General features: G+C 42.5%; 1 protein-coding gene across 1 annotated transcript; it reads right to left on the bottom strand.

Moving 5' to 3' along the window:
- Window positions 1-144: 144 nt before the first annotated feature.
- On the bottom strand, window positions 145-27,376 carry LOC106589739 (protein phosphatase 1 regulatory subunit 21). The gene is made up of 22 exons (XM_014180027.3): window positions 27,208-27,376; window positions 27,031-27,086; window positions 24,680-24,748; window positions 24,357-24,503; window positions 23,868-23,972; window positions 20,418-20,582; window positions 20,151-20,209; window positions 18,634-18,728; window positions 17,925-17,977; window positions 15,542-15,691; window positions 14,644-14,834; window positions 14,215-14,351; window positions 11,207-11,299; window positions 10,836-10,963; window positions 8,836-8,988; window positions 8,480-8,572; window positions 7,995-8,261; window positions 7,002-7,037; window positions 6,780-6,896; window positions 4,190-4,288; window positions 3,597-3,725; window positions 145-2,722 (listed from the first exon to the last, which is right to left on the bottom strand). Exons 2-22 carry the CDS (start codon window positions 27,082-27,084, stop codon window positions 2,690-2,692), a joined length of 2,373 nt encoding a protein of 790 aa, XP_014035502.1. The 5' UTR covers window positions 27,085-27,086; window positions 27,208-27,376; the 3' UTR covers window positions 145-2,689.
- Window positions 27,377-27,526: the final 150 nt, after the last annotated feature.

Genomic DNA, 27,526 nt, shown 5'->3' with positions numbered 1-27,526 from the left:
CATAGTTAACAAGTTTGTTTGCCATATAACATTGGAAGTTAACTTCATAAATCTACACTAGCTTGTCAACATTATATCCTGAAGAATTCTGAAGTTTTCAACTCTGTGGTACGTCATCAATGTACTAGTAGTACTAACACAAAACAATATTGAGCTCTTTATTATTCATTTCATATGTGCAATCTGTTGGTCAGTCAGATTACATTGTTTTACAAGTTTCAGTAGTGAAGGGCATGTTGGCAAACCTCTTGAATTCTCATCATATAAAAGATCCACTGGCAGATATAATAGAGATCTTGTTATTGGTTAACCTGGTGGCTTAACTGAACACGTAAGAACCAGTCAAAACCTGTCAGAAGCATCCAAACTCGTCAAAACCAATTTTCGGTCTAAACCGTCCACAGGATAAAATTGTTTTATTTGCCACAATATATATATATATATATATAATCTCACTAGAACACACAAGCAAGAAGAGTCCAGAAGTGTGTTAAGTAGGTACAAAATGGAAGAAAATGTTCCAAAACTGGGTGAAACAGCATTTTCCATTGCTAAAAGTTTTGCTACAGTGTACCCCAATGAACACGATCTTGCTGTTAATTGTAAACAGTTTAGAGTCATTACACATTTCCAGACAAGGGGTTGACTAGCTTGCCAACATGCCGATAATACAATTGTAAAGCGCCATACACAAAACAGTGATAGTCTCACTAGAGTTCCAAGAGAGTGGACCTTTCTGCGTGTGTATTGCCTTTCAATAGACATATTTCCAAATATCTCAAACCCAATAATCAAAAAATAAATGCAGGTGAGTGATTGATTACCTTGATGTTTCTTATCTTTTTCATTGATCATTAACCAGTCATTTCATTGGGTCGTCATGGAAATTAGACATTTGAAACCGTAGAATGAATGCCTTTGTTTTCTAGTATATTACTTTTTAAAAGTACACAATACAATAAATGTACATTGAATGATTCAAAAGGAGTATTATATTCACAACCCTTTTTCATCAATACATAATAACATGGGTTTGGAGACTGTGGTGCTACACATACTATGTCCCAAATGGCACCACATTATTCCCTATATAGTGCACTACTTTTGACCAGGGTCCATAGGGCTCTGTTTAAAAGTAATGCACTATTTGGGAATAGGGTGCCATTTGGGATGCAGACATAGTTCTCCTCAGTGCACATCCACACTACAGAAACATCACAAACGGTCACCATTTTATGAACTCTGAACTCTACCTTAGGCCTAGTTCAGAACAGCGCAACATTACAGAACGTTTAGTTCAGATAGCAATATCACATAGAACAGTTCTGTAATGTTAGAACTGATTGGGGAATCGAGACAGATCTATTGTATGTCACTTCATTTCTATCTGCACCATCACATTCTTTACGTTTCACCTCACGGAATACACCCCTGGACTACTTCCAAAATGGCACACTATTCCCTATATAGTGCACTACTTTTTTACCAAAGCAATTGCACTAAATATGGAATTAGTCTGCCATTGGGACATAGCCCTTGTCTATCTCCACCCTCTGGCTAGTAAGGTCATCAATGCTACATGAGTGTATGGATTCTTCCATCCGTTCTAGAGGATAGATGGGATATCTAGTTAAGGGAATGTGTGTGTGTCTGTTTCAGGCTTTCGGTTAAGCACGAAGCCTGGGCGTCAGAGGCTAGTGTGTGTCTAATTAATTGGTCACTCATTCCTTGATTTAATCTGGGGCAGCCCTTCTTCAAACAGAAGACTGTGGTAAACATAACAGTCCCTCACAAATCACAACATTTGCACAGATTCTCTCTCACTGAAACTAAAAACCATCTAATAAAACATGGAAAGATTAAATAATTTTCTGTCCCACTCAAAGCCTGGCACGAAAGTCAAGAGTCACAGTATCAGACAGACATTCTCTTACATAATGAAAACCCACACAGTCAGTCAGGCACGCAAACACATTCTCACTTGCTCAAATTTTATTGTACCTTTATTTAACTAGGCAAGTCAGTTAAGAACAAATTCTTATTTTCAACGACGGCCTAGGAACAGTGGGTTAACTGCCTTGTTCAGGGGCAGAACGATAGATTTGTACCTTGTCAGTTCGGGGATTCAAACTTGCAACCTTTCAGTTACTAGTCCAACGCTCTAACCACTAGGCTATGCTGTCGCCCCAATCATGTATGATCTCCTCTTCCCACTTAATATAAATTTCTGTCATTCCTACGCTTAGCACAGAGATAGGAGAGAGAGAAAGACACAGTAACCATGAGGGCCTGGTGGTCTTCATTCCCTGACTTTAGTGAGCATCCATGACCTCGCTAGGATTTGTATTTTTTTTCCTTAATCTTTCCTCTACTTCCCTCAAACCAAAAGGTCAAAGGGTCAAGCAGTTGTCAGTCTGCCCTCCGTCACACGTTAGGAAGCACTTTACACAAGTCATTATCTGTGTCAATCAGAAATACACATTAGATAAACTGCTTATTTATGGTTAAGCAGAGTGGTATCAGAGACACCCCCAATAGCCCACCCTCTGATAGAGGAGAAGTTAACAGGGTCCTCCATCTTGGGGTGCTGGGAGCTGACAGGACTGTAGTGGTTGGGTTGTCCCATAGTAAAGCGCAGTCCAGGGTGCTCTGCCGATCCAAAATGGAGCAAGTTTCCCAACAGACTTTCCTACCGACTCTTCTTCAGGAGTTTGGAGTTTCCCTGGAAAAGGCAGGAGGGGTTAAGTTACATATAACGCATGGTAAACCAAGACTCACAATGCATTTTTGAATGAAAATTAAAGTGATAACGCAAAAGCAGGAGCGCTAGTCCTAGTATCAACACTTCTGTTTTGGTACTGTAATCTGGAGATCGGAATGGCATTTTTTTAATACGATTGTGGTGTTAGTACGTGACCACTCATGAAAGAAACCACATGAATGTGTCTTGACTTTGAAACATTGTTAGTTCCATTCTAGAGTTTCACTCACAGCTAATCATGTCGTCGGTTTATTTCTTTACACTTGGATTGTATTCAGGTTGAAAAGGCTTGTGGTGGCTGCCAAGTGCTGCCATTCACACACACAATAGCTTGGGTTGATGAAATCCATACCCTCAGAACGTATACACACACACCCTCATCTCAGAAGTGTTTTAAGAGAAGTGGGTTTTAACAGAAGGCCTCTCCCTCGACTTCAACAGCCCAGCCAAACAGTATTGAATTTCTCAGATGTCAGCCTCTGACTCCAGCAGGTGCTTTTCCTATTAGACCCTTCTGTGCCCCCCCATCAGACCCTGCTGTGCCCCCCCCCCCCCATCAGACCCTGCTGTGCCCCCCCTTATCCCCCACTGGCACATCCCAGCTCCCCTCAGAATGGATAGTAGTTTGTTACCGGGTTATGTCTATATCAGCATAACCTGACCTAGTACTGCTTCTCTTGCTGTGTGGGCCAGTGAGTGAAATGTTTTATTGAACCTTAACTTATCAAGGTTAGTCTCAATGAGACAAAATCTGTTTTGCAAGAGAGACCTCATCAATATAGTAGCAGTCGACAGAGTATGTAGGAAGTGAGGAATGTGTGAGGGGACTCTATACTTTGCTGCCCAGTTTGAGTGTGTCGATCTCCTCTCTCTGTTTGCTGAGAGTCTCGTTCATGCTGCACAGGTGGTCGCTCATCATACTGAGCTGTTCCTTGTAACTCCTCTTGGTCGTGGCCAGTTCATCCTGAAAGACAAGGAACATGTTGTGGCTAGGTAGAGCCAATATGTTTATTTTAAGGACTTAAAAAAATATATTTAAAAAATGCCCAAATTTATATTCATAATCTCCAGCACCACCCAAACATCAACATATGTGAAAATGACATCTGTTTTGTAGTAAAAAATAGAGGAAAATGACAACCAACTTTATCGTCCTCTTTTTACTCCAAAACGCACAATTTTCACATGTTGATGTGGTGCTGGAAATGAATATGAAGATGAACATTTTTATTTGTTCAAGGTTAAAGTTAATTTGCCATGTTTACTGAATACATGGGAATCCTACTTTCTAAATCCTACTTAAAGCAAAAAAAGGTCAGAACAAATACAAACAAATATCAATGTAATAAATGATAAAGCTGATTGGATCTGGGATATGCTGGTTTCTTTCAGTCAGGCAGTTGGACAACAGATGTTGTTGTTGTTTACCTGGAGACGTGTGATGTTCTGATTGGCCAGTTTGACCTCCTCCGTCAGAGTCTCCCGTGACTTCTCTGCGATAGCCAGACGCTTGGCCAGGGCTCGACACTGAGGGTGGGAAGTTACAACACAGGAGATACAGAGAATAAACAAACCTACAAAATCTAACATATCTACAGATGATCACTTCAACTAATGGGAAGTCACAAAATGGGATGCTCTTCACTAAAACTATTTAAATATAGGCCTACATGATGTCTGGGTTTGAACTGAACGGACTCTGCTACAGTAAAGTGTGACTTTGTGAGGGAGATTCTAAGTCACTACTTCCAGTTCCCCATCTGTCAGGAGGAATCATACTGCTGTGATGCATAGCACGGAGGGTTGACATGTGGCAGTAAGTCAATACTACATACTAACGTCACATGGCTATCTTTAGATTTGGCTAACTAAAGTTATGCTAATTTCATGCCAATGTAGATGCATGTATATAAAAAAAAGAGTAACTATTCTAGATTAGACAACTAAAATATATATATCCTAGAGTAGTTCTGGAACAGTGAACACCAGTGTAAAAATGTAATGATTTCTCTGTGAGCACACCTGTGTCCGTCCAGCTGGAAATACAGGATGGAATAGAAAGAGCGGATCGAGAGAACCGAAAGAGGAAGAGAAAAAAAACAAAAGGGGAAATTTCCTCCTTAGGGAAACAAGGTATGACTACAGTATAGTCAACTGTTTCCATTTCCCTTGGAACAAAACGTATAGGACTGATGTAGGTTACCAAAATAGCAGCAGGAACATATACATGTACAGTGCCTTCTGAAAGTATTCAGACCTTGACTTTTTCCACTTTTTGTTACATTACAGCCTTATTCTAAAATGGATTACATTTTTTTAAATCCTCAGCAATCTACACACAATACCCCATAATGACAAAGCGAAAACTGGTTTTTAGAAATGTTTGCAAATGTATTAAAAATAAACAGAAATACATAAGTATTCAGACCCTTTGCTAGGAGACTGATATTGAGCTCAGGTGCATCTTGTTTCCATTGATCATCCTTGAGATGTTTCTACAACTTGATTGAAGTCCACCTGTGGTAAATTCATTTGATTGGACATGATTTAGAAAGGCACACACCTGTCTATATAAGGTCCCACAGTTGACAGTGCATGTCAGAGCAAAAACCAAGCCATGAGGTCGAAGGAATTGTCTGTAGAGCTCCGAGACAGGATTGTGTCGAGGCACAGATCTGGGGAAGGGTACCGAAACATTTCTGCAGCATTGAAGGTCCCCAATAACACATTACCATCCATCATTCTTAAACGGAAGAGGTTTGGAACCACCAAGACTCTTCCTAGAGCTGGCCGCCCGGCCAAACTGAGCAATCGGGGGAGAAGGGCCTTGGTCAGGGAGGTGACCAAGAACCTGATGGTCACTCTGACAGAGCTCCTCTGTTGAGATGGGAGAACCTTCCAGAAGGACAACCATCTCTGCAGCATTCCACCAATCAGGCCTTTATGGTAGAGTGGCCAGACGGAAGCCACTCCTCAGTAAAAAAATGCACATGATAGACCACTTGGAGTTGGCCAAAAGGCACCTAGAGACTCTCAGACCATGAGAAAGAAGATTCTCTGGTATGATGAAACTGAGATTTAACTCTTTGGGCTGAATGCCAAGCATCACATCTGGAGGAAACCTGGCACCATCCATACGGTGAAGCATGGTGGTGACAGCATCATGCTGTGGGGATGTTTTTCAGAGGCAGGGACTGGGAGACTAGTCAGAATCGAGGAAAAGATGAACGGAGCAAAGTACAGAGATCCTTGAAAACCTGCTCCAGAGCACTCAGGACCTCAGACTGGGGCAAAGGCTCACCTTCCAACAGACCAACGACCCTAAGTACACAGACAAGACAATGTAGGAATGGCTTCGGGACAAGTCTCTGAATGTCCTTGAGTGGCCCAGCCAGACCCCGGACTTGAACCCGATCAACATCTCTGGAGAGACCTGAAAATATCTGTGCAGCCATGCTCCCCATCTAACCTGACAGAGCTTGAGAGGATCTGCAGAGAAGAAATGGGAGAAACTCTCCAAATACAGGTGTGCTTAGTTTGTAGCATCATACCAAAGAAGACACAAGGCTGTAATCGCTGCCAAAGGTGCTTCAACAAAGTACTAAGTAAAGGGTCTGAATAGTTACTTAAATGTGAGAGATAGAGATATATATATATAGATATAGATATATATAAAAATAAAAAAACAGGGGAAAAAATAAATATAAACTTGTTTTTTCTTTGTCATTATGAGGTATTGTGTGTAGATTTATTTTAGAATAAGGCTGTAACTTAAAAAAGTCAAGGGGTCTGAATACACTATGTATTAGAGGAAGGAAGACGTGAGGGGAAATGGTTGAGTGACTGTACAACTAGTAAGTTAGTCTTCTGTATAGCAGTGTCTAAATTGAGCGCACATGTGACTTTGTTCCCATATCTCTCCCCAGTATCCACCAACAAAAGAGCTACACATCCTTTTACATTCAATAGGAAATAATAGTTCTGTGTTTATGAATGGTAAGTAGATCCAGTATCTCACCTCAGCGTGGAAGTTAACTGCCTTGCTGTCAGAGACCTGTAGCTGTGTGGTGAGCTCTCCTACTCTGGCCATGTAGTGGGTCTTAATCAGCTGTTCTCTGGACTCCTCGTCTCCCACCTGTAAGCACACAGAGAGGACAACAACTTGACATGAAATTGCTCTTATACCTGTGTTGTAATTACACTAGGAATAGTTGGGTCAAGAAGAACAAGACAAACTTACTTCCTCGTTGGTAGGAGTTGTGGTTAACATGCCAACCTGATGAGATGAAAAACACAAACACAGTTAGATCCTCACTCCCTATGAGAATTGAGAACGCTATAAAATGTAACCAAGCCTGGTCCCAGATCTGTTTGTGCGGTCTTGACAATTACAATAGGACAATACAAATAGATCTGGGACCAGATTAAGTGGGTGTATCCTGGACCTTGAGTACGCTATTAAAATACAGGAATTATGAAACAAGGAAGCTGGTGCCTCCCAATAATATTTATTTTCTCCTGAAGTGTACTCTCGTTCACTACTAGGGCTCCAGAGTGGCACAGCGGTCTAAGGCACTGCATCTCAGTGATAGAGGCGTCACTACAGAACCTGGTTCGATTCCAGGCTGTATCACAACCAGCCATGAGTGGGAGTCCATCGGGGGGTGCACAATTGGCCCAGCGTCGTCTGGTTTAGGCCGTCATTGTAAATAAGAATTTGTTCATAACTGACTTGCCTAGTTAAATAAAGGTTTAAAACCCAAAAAAATTTAAAGCATTGAATTTGTGGAGGAATGGGCTAGAGGGAGTTCCAGCATATTCCTTATACCCATCATTTACTTTCAAATCAGTGAAGGGAAATGAACAAGTGCACACTTTGGAGGAGAGATAATTGGAACTTAACCAGACACTGATAACACAACCACCTTCACTGAAGCCAAAACACTGAAACGCATGTTACGGCTGCTCCCACGAGGTGTGTGACTAATATCGTGGGAAAGGGGAGGGTTGCAAGGGAGGAATGATGTCCCTAGATTTAATTTCACATCATGCCAGTCTCACACAACTGCAAAGTAGTATTGTTAAGCATGAGGATGAAGACCAATTCAATCACTGTTGAAGAAAAATAAGGTCGCAAAATTCCAGAAAGTTTCCAAAAGTTACCAGTTTTCCTGAAATCCCTTTGAGGATTCTTGCAACCGTAAAGAAAAAACAAGAGTGAAGATGCATCTACCAGACTGTTGCTTAGCATAGCCTCCTTCCCTGCTCCTCTCTCCTGCACCTCTCCGTCCTCCAGGCTGGTGAGGGCTGGGCTGCCCGGGGCCTGGCCCAGGGAGTGGGCTGGGCTGCCTCCTCCTCCCAGGGCAAAGGAGAGCTGTGTCTCCAGGTCCTGGATGCGTTGGCTCTCCTTCTCCAGCCTCACCCTGCCCAGCTGGGCCTCCAGCAACCAGTGCTCCTTCTCCTGCTCCAGACGAGCAATCTTCTCCTGGCTCGCCACCACCTGGGGTGATAGAGGAGAGAACACAGAGGGAAATGGAGATGTGGAGGAAATGACACAGTGAGGAGAGGAGCGAGTTGGTAAGAGGACTATACTTCTCTAACACACTTACCTAGTCAGTAACCAAATGGGTTACCTTGAGCATTATAAAGAGTCAGACGTGTGTCCTGACAGACTGGAGGGTAGAAGGGAAGAGAGGAGCGAGGAAATACAAACAATACCTGTTGTGTGAGTCCCTCTCTGCTCTCTGTAGAGCTAGTTAGAACACGGCGGTGCAACAGGGCCTCTCTGTATGGAACGGACTCTGGTCTGGGCTGGATACACAACAGACAGACAGGAGTCAAATACACACTGTTATACTGAACCACAACATCGTTGTTAAGGTGATGTTCCACTGTTTGCTTTAGGCAGCCTGGATTGGCGTGCCAGACGGGGCAGGATTTACACTTAAGACTATTTTATTGGTTCTATTTTGCTAGGCAAGCTTAATTGAACACAGCTGAATGATGTTTAAATAGTATTTTAACCCAGGTCTGTGATGGTGACATGACCAGCAAAGCGAAGGAAAGCTACTGACCTTTCTGATGGCATGCATGTAGTCAGAAGCCTTCTTCTTGTTACCCAGCATGCTCTCTGCCTGCAGGGGGTTGAGTGACCCGGCCCCCCCTCTTGGACTGTAGCCTGTCGAAGACGTGAAGAAATCCAGGTTGTTGCTGAAGAATGTCGCAATCTGTAGAAGAAAGAAAAGTACAGAATTAATATTATGGTAAGACTTATCATCCAGGTATAGACACTAATTCTTTATCATTTGTTTTAAGGAAGTATTAGCTTTTATAATGTCTTGTTATAAACAGTATTGGTGAGCCTTATACATGGTCTTCTAGGCCTATATGTTGTAGTCCACACCGCTATTTCAATATCACGGTGCAACAATGTTACAGAATATACGTTTTCAATCTATCAACGGTGTATACGCTTCAATATGAGGGTGAAACAGGTGCAATTAAACTAACTAATGTGAAAGGAGTTTATAAAATCTTTTGTCATGATTACTTCACTACACACACACACACACACTTAAACAAACCCACAACACCAAGTCAAACTTTCCTACACACACTTATCCTACACAACTACGTCACTGTTCCTTTAAGTAGGTCAGTGGGAGGGATTGACAGAATACAGACAGATTTCTAATACACACTCCCACCACAACTTTTAAATTATCTGACGAGTGCCTTGCACCTCCTTGGTTTTTGTTGTTTTTTTACACTCCCACGACTGTTAACAGAGTTCGTTTTACTTTTTTTTAACGTGGTCCGGTGGCCCGGGCGGGCGGAGTTTGCACATTTTAGACCATTCCATTGTTCCTTAAGTGAAGTCTCCACCCACCTGGGGCACCGGGCCATTCAAAACAACTCGCCCACTCAGATCACCTCATAGTAAACATCCTTCCTTCAGAACTCTGCAACCAGCCAGCCCAGAGCATTCCATCCCCGTTCCTCCACAACAATATAGAACAGCAGTCCATCTCTCATACCTCAAACAAACAGTCGGTCTGTGTCTGGTGCATTCATCAGCCAGGCAAAAGTAGAGACTAAAAACATGCCTCTTTACTATTATAACTATAAAAACCAAAAAATAAGCAGTATGGTTATTAGTTATAACAGTAACATATCTACGTCCTCTACATACAATCAGTTGGTACGACTGTGGTTTCCCTTCCTGCAAGGCTCTCATATGTATAGTACAAACGTATCCACTCACTGTACCGTCTCAGTTTCAAAGCCCCCCACCCCTTTTATCTGGGGTATACAGCTGTAATGCTCTGACATGGTGCGGATCTGTGAAAAAAATCCCTCCTGCCCCAACTAAGCCCTCCCTTCTTATTAGTGGTCATGTATTGTAAACGACCAATCCTCACGGTCGATGAGCTAGATACCAAGGCAGTTGCTACTATTGCTTAAACTCATCATATGTAAAGAAAACAGCAAAAATAGGGACCACAATGGAAATAAGTCCGGTGTCATTGACTATTCCCGGGAACGAAAAAAATTAAAAAATGGTGTCTTATTTTTTACTGACAAAAATCTATCAATATTTCTTCATGTTACCCAACCTATGAAACTGTGCTAATGTGAGAATGCCAACCAAAACAACAGCGGCTCTGTCAGTGTGTTTGTTGGGGCCTGTTGTCTCCATTTAGACACAGATGTTGTGGTAACAGATAGGGCCAGGAATTGCCAGGGAACTCCCGATACGATATTATCACCATACTTAGGTGCCGATACAATATGTATTGCGATTTGATGTTCAAAACATATTGCTCATTATACGTCTGCTGCAGAGACCAGAGAAAATGTGTTTTGATCAGTCATGGAAATAAGTGCTGAAAACATGTTGGCTCACTATTTAGAAAGAAGATGGAGAACAAGCTATGGGATGAATTGTTTTTAAATAGACAGCCGAATTGATAGAATATCATCCCAAATGAATATTGTGATATGTAACTGCATCTATTTTTTTCCCCCATCACTAATACATACCCAGTGTTTCTGTAGCGGTAAATGGTCCTACCTTGCCGGTGCTGCTGGTGAGGGAGCCCAGGGAAGCCAGCAGACACTCATTAGTGGTGCGGAGCTTCTGAGTGACTGTAGACAACTCCTGTTCCAGACTGGCCTTCTGGCTGTAATGAGTAGACATCTCTGTAGAGACAGAGGGACTTAGCTTATACATACAAAATAATCTCCACACACAGGAAGGAGAGCAACAGTTAAAGGATGGCACAGGGGGCTTACACTGTTATTGGTTCCATTTTACTTGAAGCCTGCAGGTATATTGCTTTATAACAGTTAAGCTTAGACATCTCTACAGAACACAGAGGAAGGACAGAGTGGCTTGAACATTAGTCTACAAAATAACCTTTTGTAGTAAAAAAAAGGTGTCACCTTTGACCGCATCGTGAAGGCTGTGTAGACAGGCAGCTAGCTGGGTGAAGACCGCAGAGGAACTGCTCTGGGGCATGGAGTCCTGTCGAACACCTGGAAAACAATTGCACACGTGATTTTCCTCAAGTCCCACACTACTCACTAGTAAGGCCAGTAAGCTGATATTTTTTATTGATTTTTTATTTAACTAGGCAAGTCAGTCTCCCGAGTGGCACAGTGCCACTAGAGATCCTGGTTCGACTGCAGGCTCTGTCGCAGCCGGCCCAATTTGCCCAGCGTCATCCGGGTTAGGGGAGGGTTTGGCCGGCAGGGATGTTCCTGTCCCATCAGGCACTAGTGACTCCTGTGGCGGGCCGGGCGCAATGCACACTGACACGGTCGCCAGGTGTACGGTGTTTCCTCCAACACATTGGTGCGGCTGGCTTCCGGATTAAGCGGGCGTCATGTCAAGAAGCAGTAAGGCTTGGCTGGGTTGTGTTTCGGAGGAAGCATGGCTCTCGATCTTCACCTCTCCCGAGTCCGTACGGGAGTTGCAGCAATGGGACAGGACTTTAACTACCAAATTGGATAACACAAAATTGGGGAGAAAAAGGGGTTAAAAAAAAGAAAAGAAAAAAAGGAAAATAAACTAGGCAAGTCAGTTAAGAACAAACTCTTAGTTACAATGATGGCCTACCCCGGCCAAACCCTCCCCTAACCAGGACAACCCCGGGCCAATTGCGTGCCACCCTGTGACTCCCAATCACAGCCGGTTGTGATACTGCAGGATCTATAGTGACGCCTCTAGCACTGCGATGCAGTGCAGTGCCTTAGATAGATATCTATCTAACTCCCGAGTGGCGCAGCAGTCTCTCTCTCTCCTCACTAGGTAAAGCCAGTAGGCTGATACACTGAGTGTACAAAACATTACACTTTCCATATCATAGACTGACCAGGTGAAAGCTATGATCCCTTATTGAGGTCTCTTGTTCAATCCAATTTAATGACTACCCCCCTGTACACCACACATTCAATTATCTGTAAGGTCCCGCAGTCCAGCAGTGAATTTCAAACACATTCAACCAGACCAGGGTGGTTTTCCAATGCCTTGCAAAGAAGGGCACCTATTGGTAGATGGGTAATATCCCTTTGAGCATGGTGACATTATTAATTACATTTTGGATGGTGTATCAATACACCCAGTCACTAGAAAGATACAGGTGTCCTTCCTAACTCAGTTGCCGGAAAATAAGAAAACCGCTCAGGGATTTCATCAAGAAGGCAATGGTGACTAAAAAAGTTACAGAATATAATGGCTTTGATAGGAGAAAACTGAGGATGGATCAACTTTGTAGATACTCCACAATACTAACCTAATTGACAGAGTGAAAAGAAGGAAGCCTGTACAGAATAAAAATATTCCAAAAACATGAACCCTGTTTGCAACAAGGCACTAAAGTAGTACTGCAAAAAATGTGGCAAAGCAATTCACTTTATGTCCTGAACACACCACTCTCCATATTTTTAAGCATTGTGGTGGCTGCATCATATGGGTAATTGGGTATGCTTGTAATCATTAAGGACTGAGGAGTTTTTCAAGATAAAAAAATAAGTGGAATGGAACAAAGCACAAGCAAAATCCTAGAGGAAAATCTGATTCAGTCTGCTTTCAACAAGACACTGGGAGATTAATTCACCTTTCCAAAGGACAATAACCTAAAACTTAAGGCCAAATCTACACTGGAGTTGCTAACCAAGAAGACAGTGAATGTTCCTGAGTTACAGGTTTGACTTAAATCTGATTGAAAATCTATGGCAAGACTTGCAAATGGTTATTTAGCAATGATCAACAACCAATTTGACAGCTTGAAGAATTTTGAAAATAATAAATTGGCAAACATTGGACAATCCAGGTGTTCAAAGCTCTTAAGAGGCTTACCCAGAAAGACTCACAGTTGTAATCACTGCCACAGTAGATTATAACATGTATTGACTCAGTGGTGTGAATACTTATGGAAAATATTTCTGAATTTCATTTTCAATAAATTAGCAAAAGCATGTCTTCACTTTGTAATTATGGTGTATTGTGTGTAGATGGGTGAGGAAAGAAAATATATTTAATACATTTTGAATTCAGGCTGTAACAACAAAATGTGGAAGAAGTCAAGGGGCATGAATACTTTCTGAAGGCACGACATTGACAAGATATTTGACCGTCTGCTCTACCAATGGGAATAAATGTCCGCAAAGGCAGGCGGGAGGAGACAGGAACATTTTAGACAATGAGAGGGCAGATATGCATGTGAACATGCACAACCCCGATATAAAATATTTTTTCTCAAAGTTGCTGGGATGCCACCTGCATCCTCTTATATCAGTACATTCGTAACAACTTCTATTCTACCGAATAAGCCTCGCTTAACAAATTAACAAAATTCGACACACTTCTAGGCTTGAGCGGTATACCGGGGTATTTTCAAAAACCGACTGTATGATATTCAATACCATCCCCCAAATAATTTAGTTTATTTTTCATTCACAAAAATTCTACTGAGCCAGTCACATGAAGCAAACTGATGTTTCAAACTTACGTTTTGTGACATGATGTCCACTGTTGAGAAGCACAAGTGGTGATCAAGTTCCACTTGAAATTCCCTACTAAATATCTTATAAACATAAGTTAACTATCTAAAATGACAAATACATTTTCTCCAGTTCAGGGCTCCAGCTATGCATTTGGTTTGCTAACTTGCTAGCTATAGGTGGTTAGTGGGCAAGTTCAAGCTTCTTGGTTACAGCAGACGATCAATCCCCTCCTGGATAAAGTGCGAGTAGCCTTTTGAGACATTTGTATAACTTTATGAGTTGGGTTGTCTGTACTTGCATTTAGTTTATGTTCGCTTGTGCTTGTTAGCATTTAGTTAGCATCCACTACAGGAATTCGCTAGTACTTTGTTAGCTTCACGCTTTATTCTTGCGCGGACTGATTTTGGCGCAGTCAGCCCTCTCTTCTCTATGTGTTAACTCACTAGGTAAGGCCAATAGGCTGATGTAGCTGTGTAGTTTGTCGAACAAAGAAGTGATTCTCTTCATGTCACTCTGCAGCTCCTGGTTCTTCGAGGTGAGAGAGGAGGTACACAGAGGAGTCCCGCACTCCTCCTCCAGACTGGTGAGGAGAAGAGAGGAGGAGAGGGTGAGACACATCGGCTGCAGTTACACAGGCAGCCCAATTATCTGATGTGATTGGTCAAAAGACCAATTAGTAGAAGAAAAAAATATCAGAATTGGGCTGCCTGTGTAAACACAGCCATAGAGACACACACACACACTCTTAGAGGTGAGGGATCAGGTACAGAGACTGTACTCTTCCTCCAGGTCGGGGAGAAGAAGAAGAGGGGGGATAGGGACAACACACACGCATGCGTAGAGTACACACACCTAATGTAATGAGTACTGACCTTTTGAGCTGGTATGGTAGAATCTTCTGCAGAAAGTGGGTGTAGGAGGTGAAGTGATCAGCAAAGTCCTTGAGTTTCCCCACAGTCTCCAGCACTGTTACTGTGTCCTCTGTGATGCTCTGGTGTAGTTGCACTAGTCCTTCCTCCAGGGGGCGCACATAGGCTGCATTCTCATGTAGATACTGGGAGAACTGGGGAGAAGATTGTGGAGGAGAGTTCATCTTACCTACTTCAGCCAAAATCACTTATTGTATGTCACTATGGATAAGAGCAAGGGTGTCAAACTCATTCCACGCAGGGCCGAGTGTCTGCGGGTTTTTGGTTTTCCTTTCAATTAAGCCCAAGACAACCCGATGAGGCGAGTGCGTTATTAATTATCAAATTGTATTTGTCACATGTGCCGAATACAACAGGTGTAGACCTTACCATGAAATGCTTACTTACAAGCCCTTAACCAACAATGCAGTTCAAGAAATAGAGTTAAGAAAATATATACTAAATAAACTAAAGTAAAAAAATGTAATAAAAAGTTACACAAAATAACAATAGTGAGGCAATTGATTAATTGTTCATGGCTTGGGGGGTAGAAGCTGTTAAGGAACCTTTTGGAACTAGACATGGCGCTCTGGTACCGCTTGCCGTGCGGTTGCAGAGAGAACAGTCTGACTTGGTTGACTGGAGTCTGACAATTTTTTGTGGCCTTCCTCTGACACCACCTAGTATATAGGACTAATTAGTGACCTTTAATTCATCAATCAAGTACAAGGGAGGAGCGAAAACCCACAGACACTCAGCCCTCTGTGGAATGAGTTTAACACGTATGGATGAGAGCATCTGCTAAATGACTAAAACAGGATGTCAGGGCATAGACTGTGTGTGGAGCCCTGTATTTCCTGACCTTCTGGTTGAGTGGTGAGATGGGTTCGATAGAGGAATCCAGGGGGTAGATGTGTACCCTCTGCTCTGTGTAGGAGTGGAAGTTTAACAGAGCAGCCACTATGTCCTGGACGAAGCCTAAGGCCTGACCAGCCACGTCTCGGGCCTTCAACTAGAGGACAGGAAAAGGAGAAATTAGTACCAAAACTTCGGACCACAAATCTACAATGACAACGTATGATGGAGCCCTAACTGTTCTATAAAATATGAGGAAAGAAACAAACAATAATACAGGATCATGCTATAGTTCAGGGTTCCCCAACTAGTGGCCCGTGATTTTATTTGGCCCCCCAAGTTCTCTTAGCAAAAACATTTTGGGACACAAGACTGTAAAAACACCAGCAAATCAGTTCCAAGTGATTATAATTTGGGAAATCAGTTCCAAAGTATTCCTACACACAATAGAGATGTGGTCTGGGCCTGAAACTAACCTTTTGGTCCACCAGCCACTGTGGCAGGTAAAAACAATTACAAATTAAAAAACGAAATAAAAACATCCTGTGTATATACAGTGCCTTCGGAAAGTATTCAGAGCGCTAGAGTTCCTCTGTGGAGATGGGAGAACCTTCCAGAAGGACAACCACCTCTGCAGCACTCCACCAATTTGCCCTTTATGGTAGAGTGGCCAGACGGAAGCCACTCCTCAGTAAAAGGCACATAACAGCCCACTATGAGTTTGCCAAAAGGCACCTAAAGACTCTCAGACCATGAGAAAGAAGAATCTCTGGTCTGATGAAACCAAGATTGTACTATTTGGCCTGAATGCCCAATGTCACGTCTGGAAGAAACTTGGCACCATCCCTACGGTGAAGCATGGTGGCAGCATCATGATGTGGGGATATTTTCTGTGGCAGGGACTGGGAGACTAGTCAGGATCGAGACGAAGATGAACGAAACAAAGTAGAGAGAGATACTTGACGAAAACCTGGTCCAGAATGCTCAGAACCTAAGACTGGGGTGAAGGTTCACCTTCCAACAGGACAACGACCCTAAGCACACAACCAAGACAACACAGGAATGGCTTTGGGACAAGTCTATGAATGTCCTTGAAAGGCCCAGCCAGAGTCTGTACTTGAACCTGATCAAACATCTCTGGAGAGACCTGAAAATATGCCCATCCAACCTGACAGAGCTTGAGAGGATCTGCAGAGAAGAATGGGAAAATCTACCTAGTAGCGTCATACCCAAGAAGACTCGAGGCTGTAGGTGCTCGCTGCCAAAGGTGCTTCAACAAAGTACTGAGTAAAGGGTCTGAATACTTATGTAAATGTAATTTCATTTTTTATAAATTTGCTAAAAAAAATGTAACTGTTTATGCTTTGTCATCATGGGGTATTGTGTGTAGATTGATGAGGGGAAAAAACTATTCAATCAATTTTAGTATAAGGCTGTAACTTAATGTGGAAAAAGTCAAGGGGTCTGAATTATATATATATATATATATATATATATATATAAAGGGGGATACCTAGTCAGTTGTACAACTGAATGCCTTCAACTGAAATGTGTCTTCAGCACTTAACCCAACCTCTCTGAATCAGAGAAGTGCGGGGGGGCTGCCATAATCAACATCCACGTCTTCGGCGCCCGGGAAACAGTGGGTTAATTGCCTCGCTCAGAGCAAAACACATTTTTACCTTGTCAGCTCGGGGATTCGATCCAGCAACCTTTCGGTTACTGGCCCAACGCTCTAACCACTATGGATGAGCATGCTTTGTAATGTTTCTAAAACAATAACTGGATTACTATTAAGAAGTGATGTGGTATATTGCTCAATATTAGAAACATTTTTGTGACCCGAATCTTTTAACCAAAATATCACAGACGAGACATATTTTCAGCTGCTTAGTTACAGTGTGCCTGTGTGAGCTAGAGAATGTCTTCGCTAGAAGTTGAAGCAAACTCCAACATTGAAAAACAACCTAGCTTGTGAACAAAACAATGTAAATAGTCAAGAAACACAAGGACAAAGTCTCACTAGTTGACTTTAGTAAATTAGACCAACTTGTATGCCTGTGCGCAGTGCTTCTATAAATGTATCTTCAGCACTTAAATCACACTGCACACAGCTCCCCAGCCAGGCATTGTCGCTGCTCGTTGCGCGATGTGGGATATATATTGTAGGATTCATAGTTCAACCCGCATTTGGCGGGAGTTGATGTCAAACCTTGCAAGCAATGTTTAAAATTATTATTATATTTATTTTTTTACAATATATCAGTTTCGGCTTCTTGCGATCAATTTGCAGTCTACTATTTATTTGTAATTATGTTCTGGCCCGACCATCCACTCAAGAAAAAAAATTGAATCTAGTTGATGATGCCTCCTATAGGACTTCCTCTCACCTGGTGTCTTCTGTTGTGTGGTGGAACGTTGAGACTGTTGTAGTCACTGAATTCTGGAGAAAAGGGGAGGGAAATTTAAAGGAGCGGCTGCGAGCAACGGCTCGACAAATTACCTTCAAAATGCACGCAGAGACATACAAATGGTATCCATGAGTTCATCTGACTCTGGGTGCTTAATTGCCAAAATCTCACACTATGCCTTTAAAGCGCCAAATGATGGCATGTCATAGCTCTGTCCTTCATATAGCATGAAAAGCATCTGAGGAGTAAAACAGGGCTCTATTGGCATGGCATGACACACATTACACAGTGCTTCAGTTTGCCTCCTCTTACAGTGTCAGTGAGATACATACGTAATTCAATATCATTAGTAGTTAGTACTGCATACATACACATACATACATACATATATATATACATATATATACATATACATATATTATATATATATATACATATATATATATATATATATATATATATGTGTGTGTGGGTGTCTTGTCTTAGAATGGGAAGACATGCTCGAATATAAACCATCAGTGATGTTTCTACAAGGTTGTGTTCATTAGAGCACACACGGCAACAGAAAATGTAGAATGAGCAGTTCATATTGGACAAATCCAGGTAGTCCCTCACTCTTTCAGTCCGTTTTCTTCCTAATAAACATGATCTGGGTCAGTGAAATGTTGCATAGTGAACTAGTACTCACTGGTGTCATTGAAGGGCACTTTCTCCTGGATGACAATGCTGCTCTTTTTCACCTGTCTGTTGAGCTCTGACTGACACTTCCTCAACTGCTGCTGACTGGAGAGAGAGGGATGATGGTGAGAGGGAGGGAGGATAGAGGAATCAGGAGATGGTGAATGACCACTCGGTGACCATAATAAATACTTCCCTATCCGCATTATTACAACCCTCATTACTTCATGTTAACCACAAGTCCTCTACCAGATACATACAATCATTCTCCATCTACACTGAGTGGACAAAACATTAGGATCACCTGCTCTTTCCATGACATAGCTTTCACTTGGAGGCACCTGGTCAGCCTATGATCCCTTATTGATGTCACCTGTTAAATCCACTTCAAATCTGTGTAGATGGGGCCTCCCGAGTGGCGTAGCGGTCTAAGGCACAGTATCGCAGCGCTAGAAGCGTCCCTACAGATCTGGGTTTGATCCCGGGCTGTGTCACAGCCGGCCCGGACCGGGAAACCCATGAGGCGGCGCACATTTGGCCCAGCTTTGTCCGGGTTAGGGGAGGGTTTGGCTGGCTGGGATAATAGTAGGTGCCAGGTGCTCCGGTTTGAGTGTGTCAATAACTGCAACGGGTTTTTCACGCTCAACAGTTTTCTGTGTGTATCAAGAATGGTCCACCACCCAAAGGACATCAAGCCAACTTGACACAACTGTGGGAAGCATTGGAATCAATATGGGCCAGCATCCCTGTGGAATGCTGTAGACACCTTGCAGAGTCCATACCTCGACGAATTGAGACTGTTCTGAGGGTAAAAAGCAGTGCAACTCAATATTAGGAAGATGTTGCTAATGTTTTTTAACACTCATTGTAAGTCACTAGGTAAGGCCAGTAGGCTGATGTTAATCAAAGATTATCTACAGTATCGTCAGAAAGTATTCACACCCTTGACTTTTACAACATTTTGTTGTGTTACAGCCTGAATTTAAAATTGATTACATTTTGATTGTCACTGGCCTACACACAATACCCCATAATGTCAAAGTGGAAATGTTCACAAATTAATCAAAAATGAAAATCTGAAATGTCTTTAGTGAATAAGTATTCAACCCCTTTGTTACGGCAAACCTAAACTACATTCAGGAGTAAAAATATGCTCAACAAGTCACAAGTTTTATGGTCTCACTGAGTGAAATAATTATGTTAACATGATTTTTGAATGACTACCTCTGTACACCACACACACAGATCATTGTAAGGTCACTCAGTCCAGCAGTGAATTTCAAACACAGTTTTAACCACAAAGACCAGGTTTTCCAATGCCTCGCAAAGAGGTCAACATGGGCCAGCATCCCTGTGGAATGCTTTCAACACCTTGTAGAGTCCATGCCCCAACAAATTGAGGCTGTTCTGATGGCAAAAGGATTGCAACTCAATATTTGGAAGGTGATCCTAATGTTTTGTACACTCAGTGTATATAGCATGTGTGTATCTAACCGGTACATGTGTAGATTATAACAAGTTGTTTACCATTCCTCTGTCCGAACTCTGCACTCTTTAGCTTCCCTCTCCAGAGTTTGGGATTTCACCTGTGGGAGGACACAGCAAATAGCATCATGTATTACTATTCTATCATTACCAATAACAAAAGATTGAGTTTTGCCTTTGTTCAGTTTCTCTCTCTCTCTCACACACACACACACACACACACACACACCTTGTCACTAACGTCTTTCAATGGTGTCCATGTATTTGATGGTGAGACATCCACTTCTCTCCACCTCCCCTCCCTCTCACCTCTAGTCTGGCCTTGTCACTCTGTAGTCTCTCAATAGTGTCCATGTATTTGGAGGTGAGTCCGTCCACTATGGCCTGGTGCTGTTCATGGTCTCTCTCCAGCTGCTCCAACCGGCCCTTCAGCTGAGACTCCTGCTGCCTGTGCTGCTCATCAGCCTCATAGAACTTAGAATAGAACATAACTTTGTTGTCCAACCGAGGATGAAACATTTCTTTGGGCATCACCTTAAAGAAATCTAAAAACATTCTCAGACACACATTTTAGAACAGACTAGCACACAAAAACTGGTCAAATACATTATGTAGTACACATATTCAAGCCAGTAGTCTCTTGGTAAACACTTGCCAATACATATAGTTGAAGTCGGAAATTTACATACACCTTAGCCAAATACATTTAAACTCAGTTTCACAATTCTTGACATTTAATCCTAGCAAAAATGCCATCTTAGGTCAGTTAGGATCACCACTTTATTTTAAGAATGTGAAATGTCAGAATAATAGCAGAGAGAATGATTTATTTCAACTTTTATTTCTTTCATCACATTCCCAGCGGGTCAGAAGTTTACATACACTCAATTAGTATTTGGTAGCATTGCCTTTAAATTGTTTAACTTGGGTCAAACGTTTTGGGTGGCCTTCCACAAGCATCCCACAATAAGTTGGGTGAATTTTGGCCCATTCCTCCTGATAGAGCTGGTGTAACTGAAACAGGTTTGTAGGCCTCCTTGCTCACCCATGCATTTTCAGTTCTGTCCACTAATTTTCTATAGGATTGAGGTCAGGGCTTTGATGGCCACTCCAATACCTTGACTTTTGTTGTCTTTAAGCCATAACTTTGGAAGAATGCTTGAGGTCATTGTCCATTTGGGACCAAGCTTTAACTTCCTGACTGATGTCTTGACATGCTGCTTCAACATATACACATCATTTTCCTACCAAATGATTCCATCTATTTTATGAAGTGCACCAGTCCCTCCTGCAGCAAAGCACCCCCACAACATGATGCTGCCACCCCTGTGCTTCACAGTTGGGATGGTGTTCTGCGGATTGCAAGCCTCCCCCTTTTTCCTCCAAACATAACGATGGTAATTATCGCCAAACAGTTCTATTTTTTTTTCATTAGACCAGAGGACATTTCTCAAAAAAGTACAATCTTTGTCCCCATGTGCAGTTGCAAACCGTAGTCTGGCTTTTTTATGGTGGTTTTGGAGCAGTGGCTTCTTCCTTGCTGAGCGGCCTTTCAGGTTATGTCGACATAGGACTCGTTTAACTCTGGATATAGATACTTTTGCACCCGTTTCCTCCAACATCTTCACAAGGTGTGGGTGTTGTTCTGGGATTGATTTGCACTTTTCACAGCAAAGTAAGTTCATCTCTAGGAGACAGAACGTGTCTCCTTCCTGAGCAGTATGCCGGCTGCGTGGTCCCATGGTGTTTGTACTATTGTTTGTACATATGAACGTGGTAGCTTCAGGCATTTGGAAACTGCTCCCAAGGATGAACCACACTTGTGGAGGATCTACAATATTTCCCCATGATGTCAAGCAAATAGGCACCGAGTTTGAAGGTAGGCATTGAAATACATCCACAGGTACACCTCCAATTGTTTCAAATGATGTCAATTAGCCTATCAGAAGCTTCTAAAGCCATGACATTTTCTGAAATGTTCCCAGCTGTTTAAAAGGCACAGTCAACTTGTATGTAAACTTCTGACCCACTGGAATTGTGATACAGTGAATTATAAGTGAAATAATCTGTCTGTAAACAATTGTTGGAAAAATTACTTGTGTCATGCACAAAGTAGATGTCCTAACCGACTTGCCCAAACTATAGTTCGTTAACAAGAAATTTGTGGAGTGGTTGAAAAACAAGTTTTAATGACTCCAACCTAAGTGTATGTAAACTTCCGACTTCAACTGTATGCAGTGCATTCGGAAAGTATTCAGACCCCTTGACTTTTTCCACATTTTGTTTCGTTACAGCTTTATTCTAAAATGGATTAGATTGATGAGGGGGAAAAAAATAAATACATCTACACACAATACCCCATAATGACAAAGTAAAAACATTTTTAGACATTTTAGCAAATGTACATAAAAAAAAAGTAGTAGGTCAGACCTTTTACTCAGTACTTTGTTGAAGCATCTTTGGCAGCGATTACAGCCTCAAATATTCTTGGGTATGATGCTACGAGCTTGGCACACCTGTATTTGGGGAGTTTCTCCCATTTTTCTCTGCAGATCCTCTCAAGCTCTGTCAGTTTGGATTGGGTGCATCACTGCACAGCTATTTCAGGTTTCTCAGGTGTTCGATCGGGTTCTCCCAGTCCTTGCCGCTGAAAAACATCCCCACAGCATGATGCTGCCACCACATTTCACTGTAGGGATGGTGCCAGGTTTCTTCCAGGTGTGATGCTTGGCATTCAGCCCAAAGAGTTCAATCTTGGTTTCATCAGAGCAGAGAATCTTGTTTCTCATGGTCTGAGAGTCCTTTAAGTGCCTTTGGGCAAACTCCAAGTGGGCTGTCATGTGCCTTTTACTGAGAAGTAGTTCCCATCTGGCCACTCTACCATAAAAGCCTGATTAGTGGAGTGCTGCAGAGATGGTTGTCCTTCTGGAAGGTTCTCCCATCTCCACAGAGGAACTCTAGAGCTCTGTCAGAGTAACCATCGGGTTCTTGGTCACCTCCCTGAACAATGCTCTTGTGCCCCGATTGCTCACTTTGGCCAGGCGGTCATCTCTAGGAAGAGTCTCGGTTGTTCCAAACTTCTCCATCATTCTTAAATGGAAGGTCACTATATTCTTGGGGACCTTCAATGCTGCAGACATTTTTTGGTAACCTTCCCCAGATCTGTGCCTCGACACAATCCTGTCTCGGAGCTCTACGGACAATTCCTTCGACCTCATGGCTTGGTATTTGCTCTGAAATGCACTGTCAACTGTGGGACCTTATATAGACAGGTGTGTGCCTTTCCAAATCATGTCCTATCAACTGAATTCACCACAGGTGGACTCCAATCAAGTTGTAGAAACATCTCAAGGATGATCAATGGAAATAGGCTGCACCTGAGCTCAATATCAGTCTCATAGCAAAGGGTCTCAATACTTACGTAAATAAGGTATTGCTGTTTTAATTCTAAAAACCTGTATTCGCTTTGTCATTATGGGGTATTGTGTGTAGATTGATGAGGATTCTTTTTGTCTTTATTTTTTTAAACCCATTGTAGAATAAGGCTGTAACGTAACAAAATGTGGAGAAAGGGAAGGGGTCTGAATACTTTCCAAATTTACATTTACATTTTAGTCATTTAGCAGACGCTCTTATCCAGAGCGACTTACAGTAGTGAATGCATACATTTTTTTATTTTAATTTTTTGTATGCATTGCATACACTCTCATGCATTGGGAGTGCATTGCATACACTCCCACGTCTCAGAGACAGACATACCTGGATGTGAAGCCTCTCGTTCTCCTGGATCTTCTTCTGCAGGTCCTCATCAAACACACTCTGGGTCTGCTGCAAGCCCTGCTGGGAGGGGGAGTCCCCTTTGTTCTGGTGAAGAGAACGCGTCTGAGACCGACTGCACCAAATCACTGAACGACAAATCACCTTGAATCCCAAATTAATACTCATTATGTGATCGAGATGAGTGATTCTCTGCACTTTGCCTTGCTTAAACTGATCTCCTCAAACATGATCAAAGGTAGAACGAGAGCAAGGTAAGCCTGTCTGGAACTATGACATGTCTGATTGTGGGGTGCATCCTCTTCCCTGTCTAATATACTGCCATTTTAGCAGTTGCCTTTATCCAAAGCTATAGTCATGTGTGCATACATTTTACGCAGGGGTGGTCCCGGAAATCGTACCCACAATCCGGTCGTTGCAAGAGCCATGCTTTACCAACTGAGCTACAGAGGACAGGGTGTCTGTCTCTACCTTGCTCTTCTTGCCCTTGGCCTCGCTGGCAGCCAGTTCCTCTTGCAGCAGCTCTACTCTCTTAGCCAGCTGCTGGTTCCTGAAGGTGAGACTGTCCATCTCCTGCTCCACCTTCCTCAGGCTCTGTTCTCGCTGCTTCACCTGATCCTGTAGTGTCGGGATGGAGGAGAAGACGCTCAGTGATTTTAAAGTAAATCCCCCCAAATTCCCAGGTTTTTCAGAATTCCTGGTTGGAGGATTCCCTTCCTGCTTATTTCCTCCAACCAGGATTGGAAATTGGAATTTTGAAACCCTATTCCAGAGGGCTCTGAATGGTTCTGTACCTTAAGAGAGGTGGAGCTGGCCTGCTCATCTACCACGCCTTTCTTCAAGACCTGGTTCTGTGCTCGGAGCTATGGAGACATGGGGAGTAGACATTGAGCTGTAGGTCTACTGCAGACACACCACCTCTAAAGACCAAACTGGCCAAATGTACAGTATTGCCTAGGCTTCTAAGCAAAGCAACATAGCTATTTAATGGATTTATTTTGTGTGAAACATAGTTAAATCATCAAATATGGATAACTCCACTGCAATGCATGACTGCACTAACATTTCTGAAGGTTGGGTGAATGTTGCTGCTTATTGGGAAACTACACCCCAGATTTAATGGAAAATAGAAATAACAGGATATTGGCCAGCGGGGGGCTGTGGTTTTACAACAGTCAGACAGGAAACACCATGCATTCCATTCACTGCCTGTCAACTGACACAGTGTGGGTCAGGAGGATGGTTCTTATATTAACCAAAGCTAATCAGTCTAACTGACATTTATTTTAGTAATGCAGATAAAGGGGTTTTAGGATGGGTACTATTGACATGGATACCAATCCATTTTCTACCTAACGTATGACAGGGGGTTTGAAGAACGTGGCTGCCCATGTTTTACTCAGGCTATGTAACATTGTGTTGTTCAGAGAAGGGTGGCTTCTGTTCTGGCCTACCCTCCTCCCTTTTGTCATAAAACACTGAGACACATTGTGAGTGTCAGCTGACATATCAGGCAGTGACCTAGGCTAAATCATAGAGTTAAGAAACCAACCAAAATAATGTTCACTATGAGATTGTTTTGATTGACAGCAGTTAGCTACATCCTTCGCTGTACACAGTTCACGTTCATAGTAAACAGTGCAGTAAAGACATCACCAAATATTGTCTTTGATTATCACAAACACCAATCAACCTATTAATGGGTTGCTCTCTCTATACTTGACAATATACCCAGGAGAGTGACACGCTAGTGAGTAGTGACACCCTGAAAAGGAACTTGATTGGAAACAGATTGAGTTAAGTAACTATATACTTTGGACAGCACCTTTAAATTCTTTAGGTTAGCTCACGTTAGCTACCAAGCTAATTACAATAGCTACACACATACACAAAAAAGTATGTGGACACCCCTTCAAATTAGTTCAGCCACACATATTGTTGGCAGGTGTATAAAATTGAGGAGCACAAGCCATCCAATCTCCATAGACAAACATTGGCAGTAGAATGGGCTTACTGAAAAGCTCAGTGACTTTCAACGTGGCACCGTCATAGGATGCCACCTTTCCAACAAGTCAGTTCATCAAATTTCTGCCCTGTTAGAGCTGCCCCGGTCAATTGTAAGTGCAGTTATTGTGAAGTTGAAACGTCTAGGAGCAACAACAAGTCAGACACGAAGTGGTAGGCCACACAACCGCCGAGTGCTGAAGCGCACAGCACGTAAAAAAAGTGTCTGTCCTTGGTTGCAACATTCACTACCGAGCTCCAAACTGACTCTGGAAGCAACTTCAGCACACAAACTGTTCGTCAGGAGCTTCATGAAATGGGTTTCCATGGCCGAGCAGCCGCACACAAGCCTAAGATCACCATGCACAATACCAAGTGTAAGCTGGGGTGGTGTAAAGATTTCCGCCATTGGACTCGTTCTCTGGAGTGATGAATCACGCTTCATCATCTGGCAGTGCAACGGACAAATTTGGGTTTGCGGATGCCATGAGAACACTACCTGCCCCAATGCATAGTGCCAACTGTAAAGGTTGGTGGAGGAGGAATAATGGTTCAGGCTAGACCCCTTAGTTCCAGTGAAGGGAAATCTTAATGCTACAGCATACAATGACATTCTAGATGATTCTGTGCTTCCAACTTTGCGGCAACCGTTTGGGGAAAGCCCGTCCTTGTTTCAGTATGACAATGCCCCCTTGCACAAAGCGAGGTCCATACACATTTTTTTTTTAGTTCAGTGTGGAAGAACTTGACTGGCCTGCACAGAGCCCTGACATCAACCCCATCGAACACCTTTGGGATGAATTGATACACCGACTGCGAGCCTGGCCTAATCGCCCAACATCAGTGCCGACCTCACTAATGCTCGTGGCTGAATGGAAGCAAGTCCCGCAGCAATGTTCCAATATCTAGTAGAAAGCCTTCCCAGAAGAGTGGAGGCTGTTATAGCAGCGAAGGGGAGCCCAACTCCATATTAATGCCCATGATTTTGGAATAAGATGTTCGACGAGCAGGTGTCCACATACTTTTGATCATATAGTGTACCTTGCAATCAATTGCAGCTAACGTTAGTTAGAATGAATCAGCAATCGGATTAAATAGCCAACAACTGTGGCTAACGATAAAGAAACAAATAACTGCTTACCTTTGAATACTCCAGGGCCAATTTGGTGTATTTCGCTTGCAGGTCTGCAGCCATTGCTTTGGGAAAAAAATAAAGCTAGTTAGCTGGATAACCAATATGTAATGGAATAACGTTAGCTAGCTAACGCGACAAAATAAACTGGCTAGTTACTGTAGCGCAGGTACACTGACTAGTTACCTTGCCGTTTCTTTATCTGAATGACAGTTGGTGCAAGTGACTGATAAACAGTTTCATGCCATGTAGGAAGGGGAGGATAGCTATTCAATCATCTGATTGAGTGGTAAAGCCGGACGTTATTCAGCTTGCTAGCAAGCTAACGTTCCAGCAACAATAAAAAAGCACTTCCGGGTCAGTGAATTTTCCAAATAAAAGTCCTCCACGTAATAGTAGAAAAGTGTCAATAAACGGTATATTTTATTAAATGAAAAATAATTGTGTATAACTTAACAATGATTCATATTTGTATTTAAGTGACATTTGAACCACGAAAACATGT

The sequence above is a fragment of the Salmo salar genome, chromosome 28, assembly GCF_965601325.2.
Source record: "Salmo salar chromosome 28, fSalSal1, whole genome shotgun sequence".
NCBI classification, from domain to species: domain Eukaryota; kingdom Metazoa; phylum Chordata; class Actinopteri; order Salmoniformes; family Salmonidae; genus Salmo; species Salmo salar.
The sequence above is the reverse complement of the archived record's forward strand: the minus strand, read 5'-3'. Positions and strand labels throughout refer to the sequence as shown.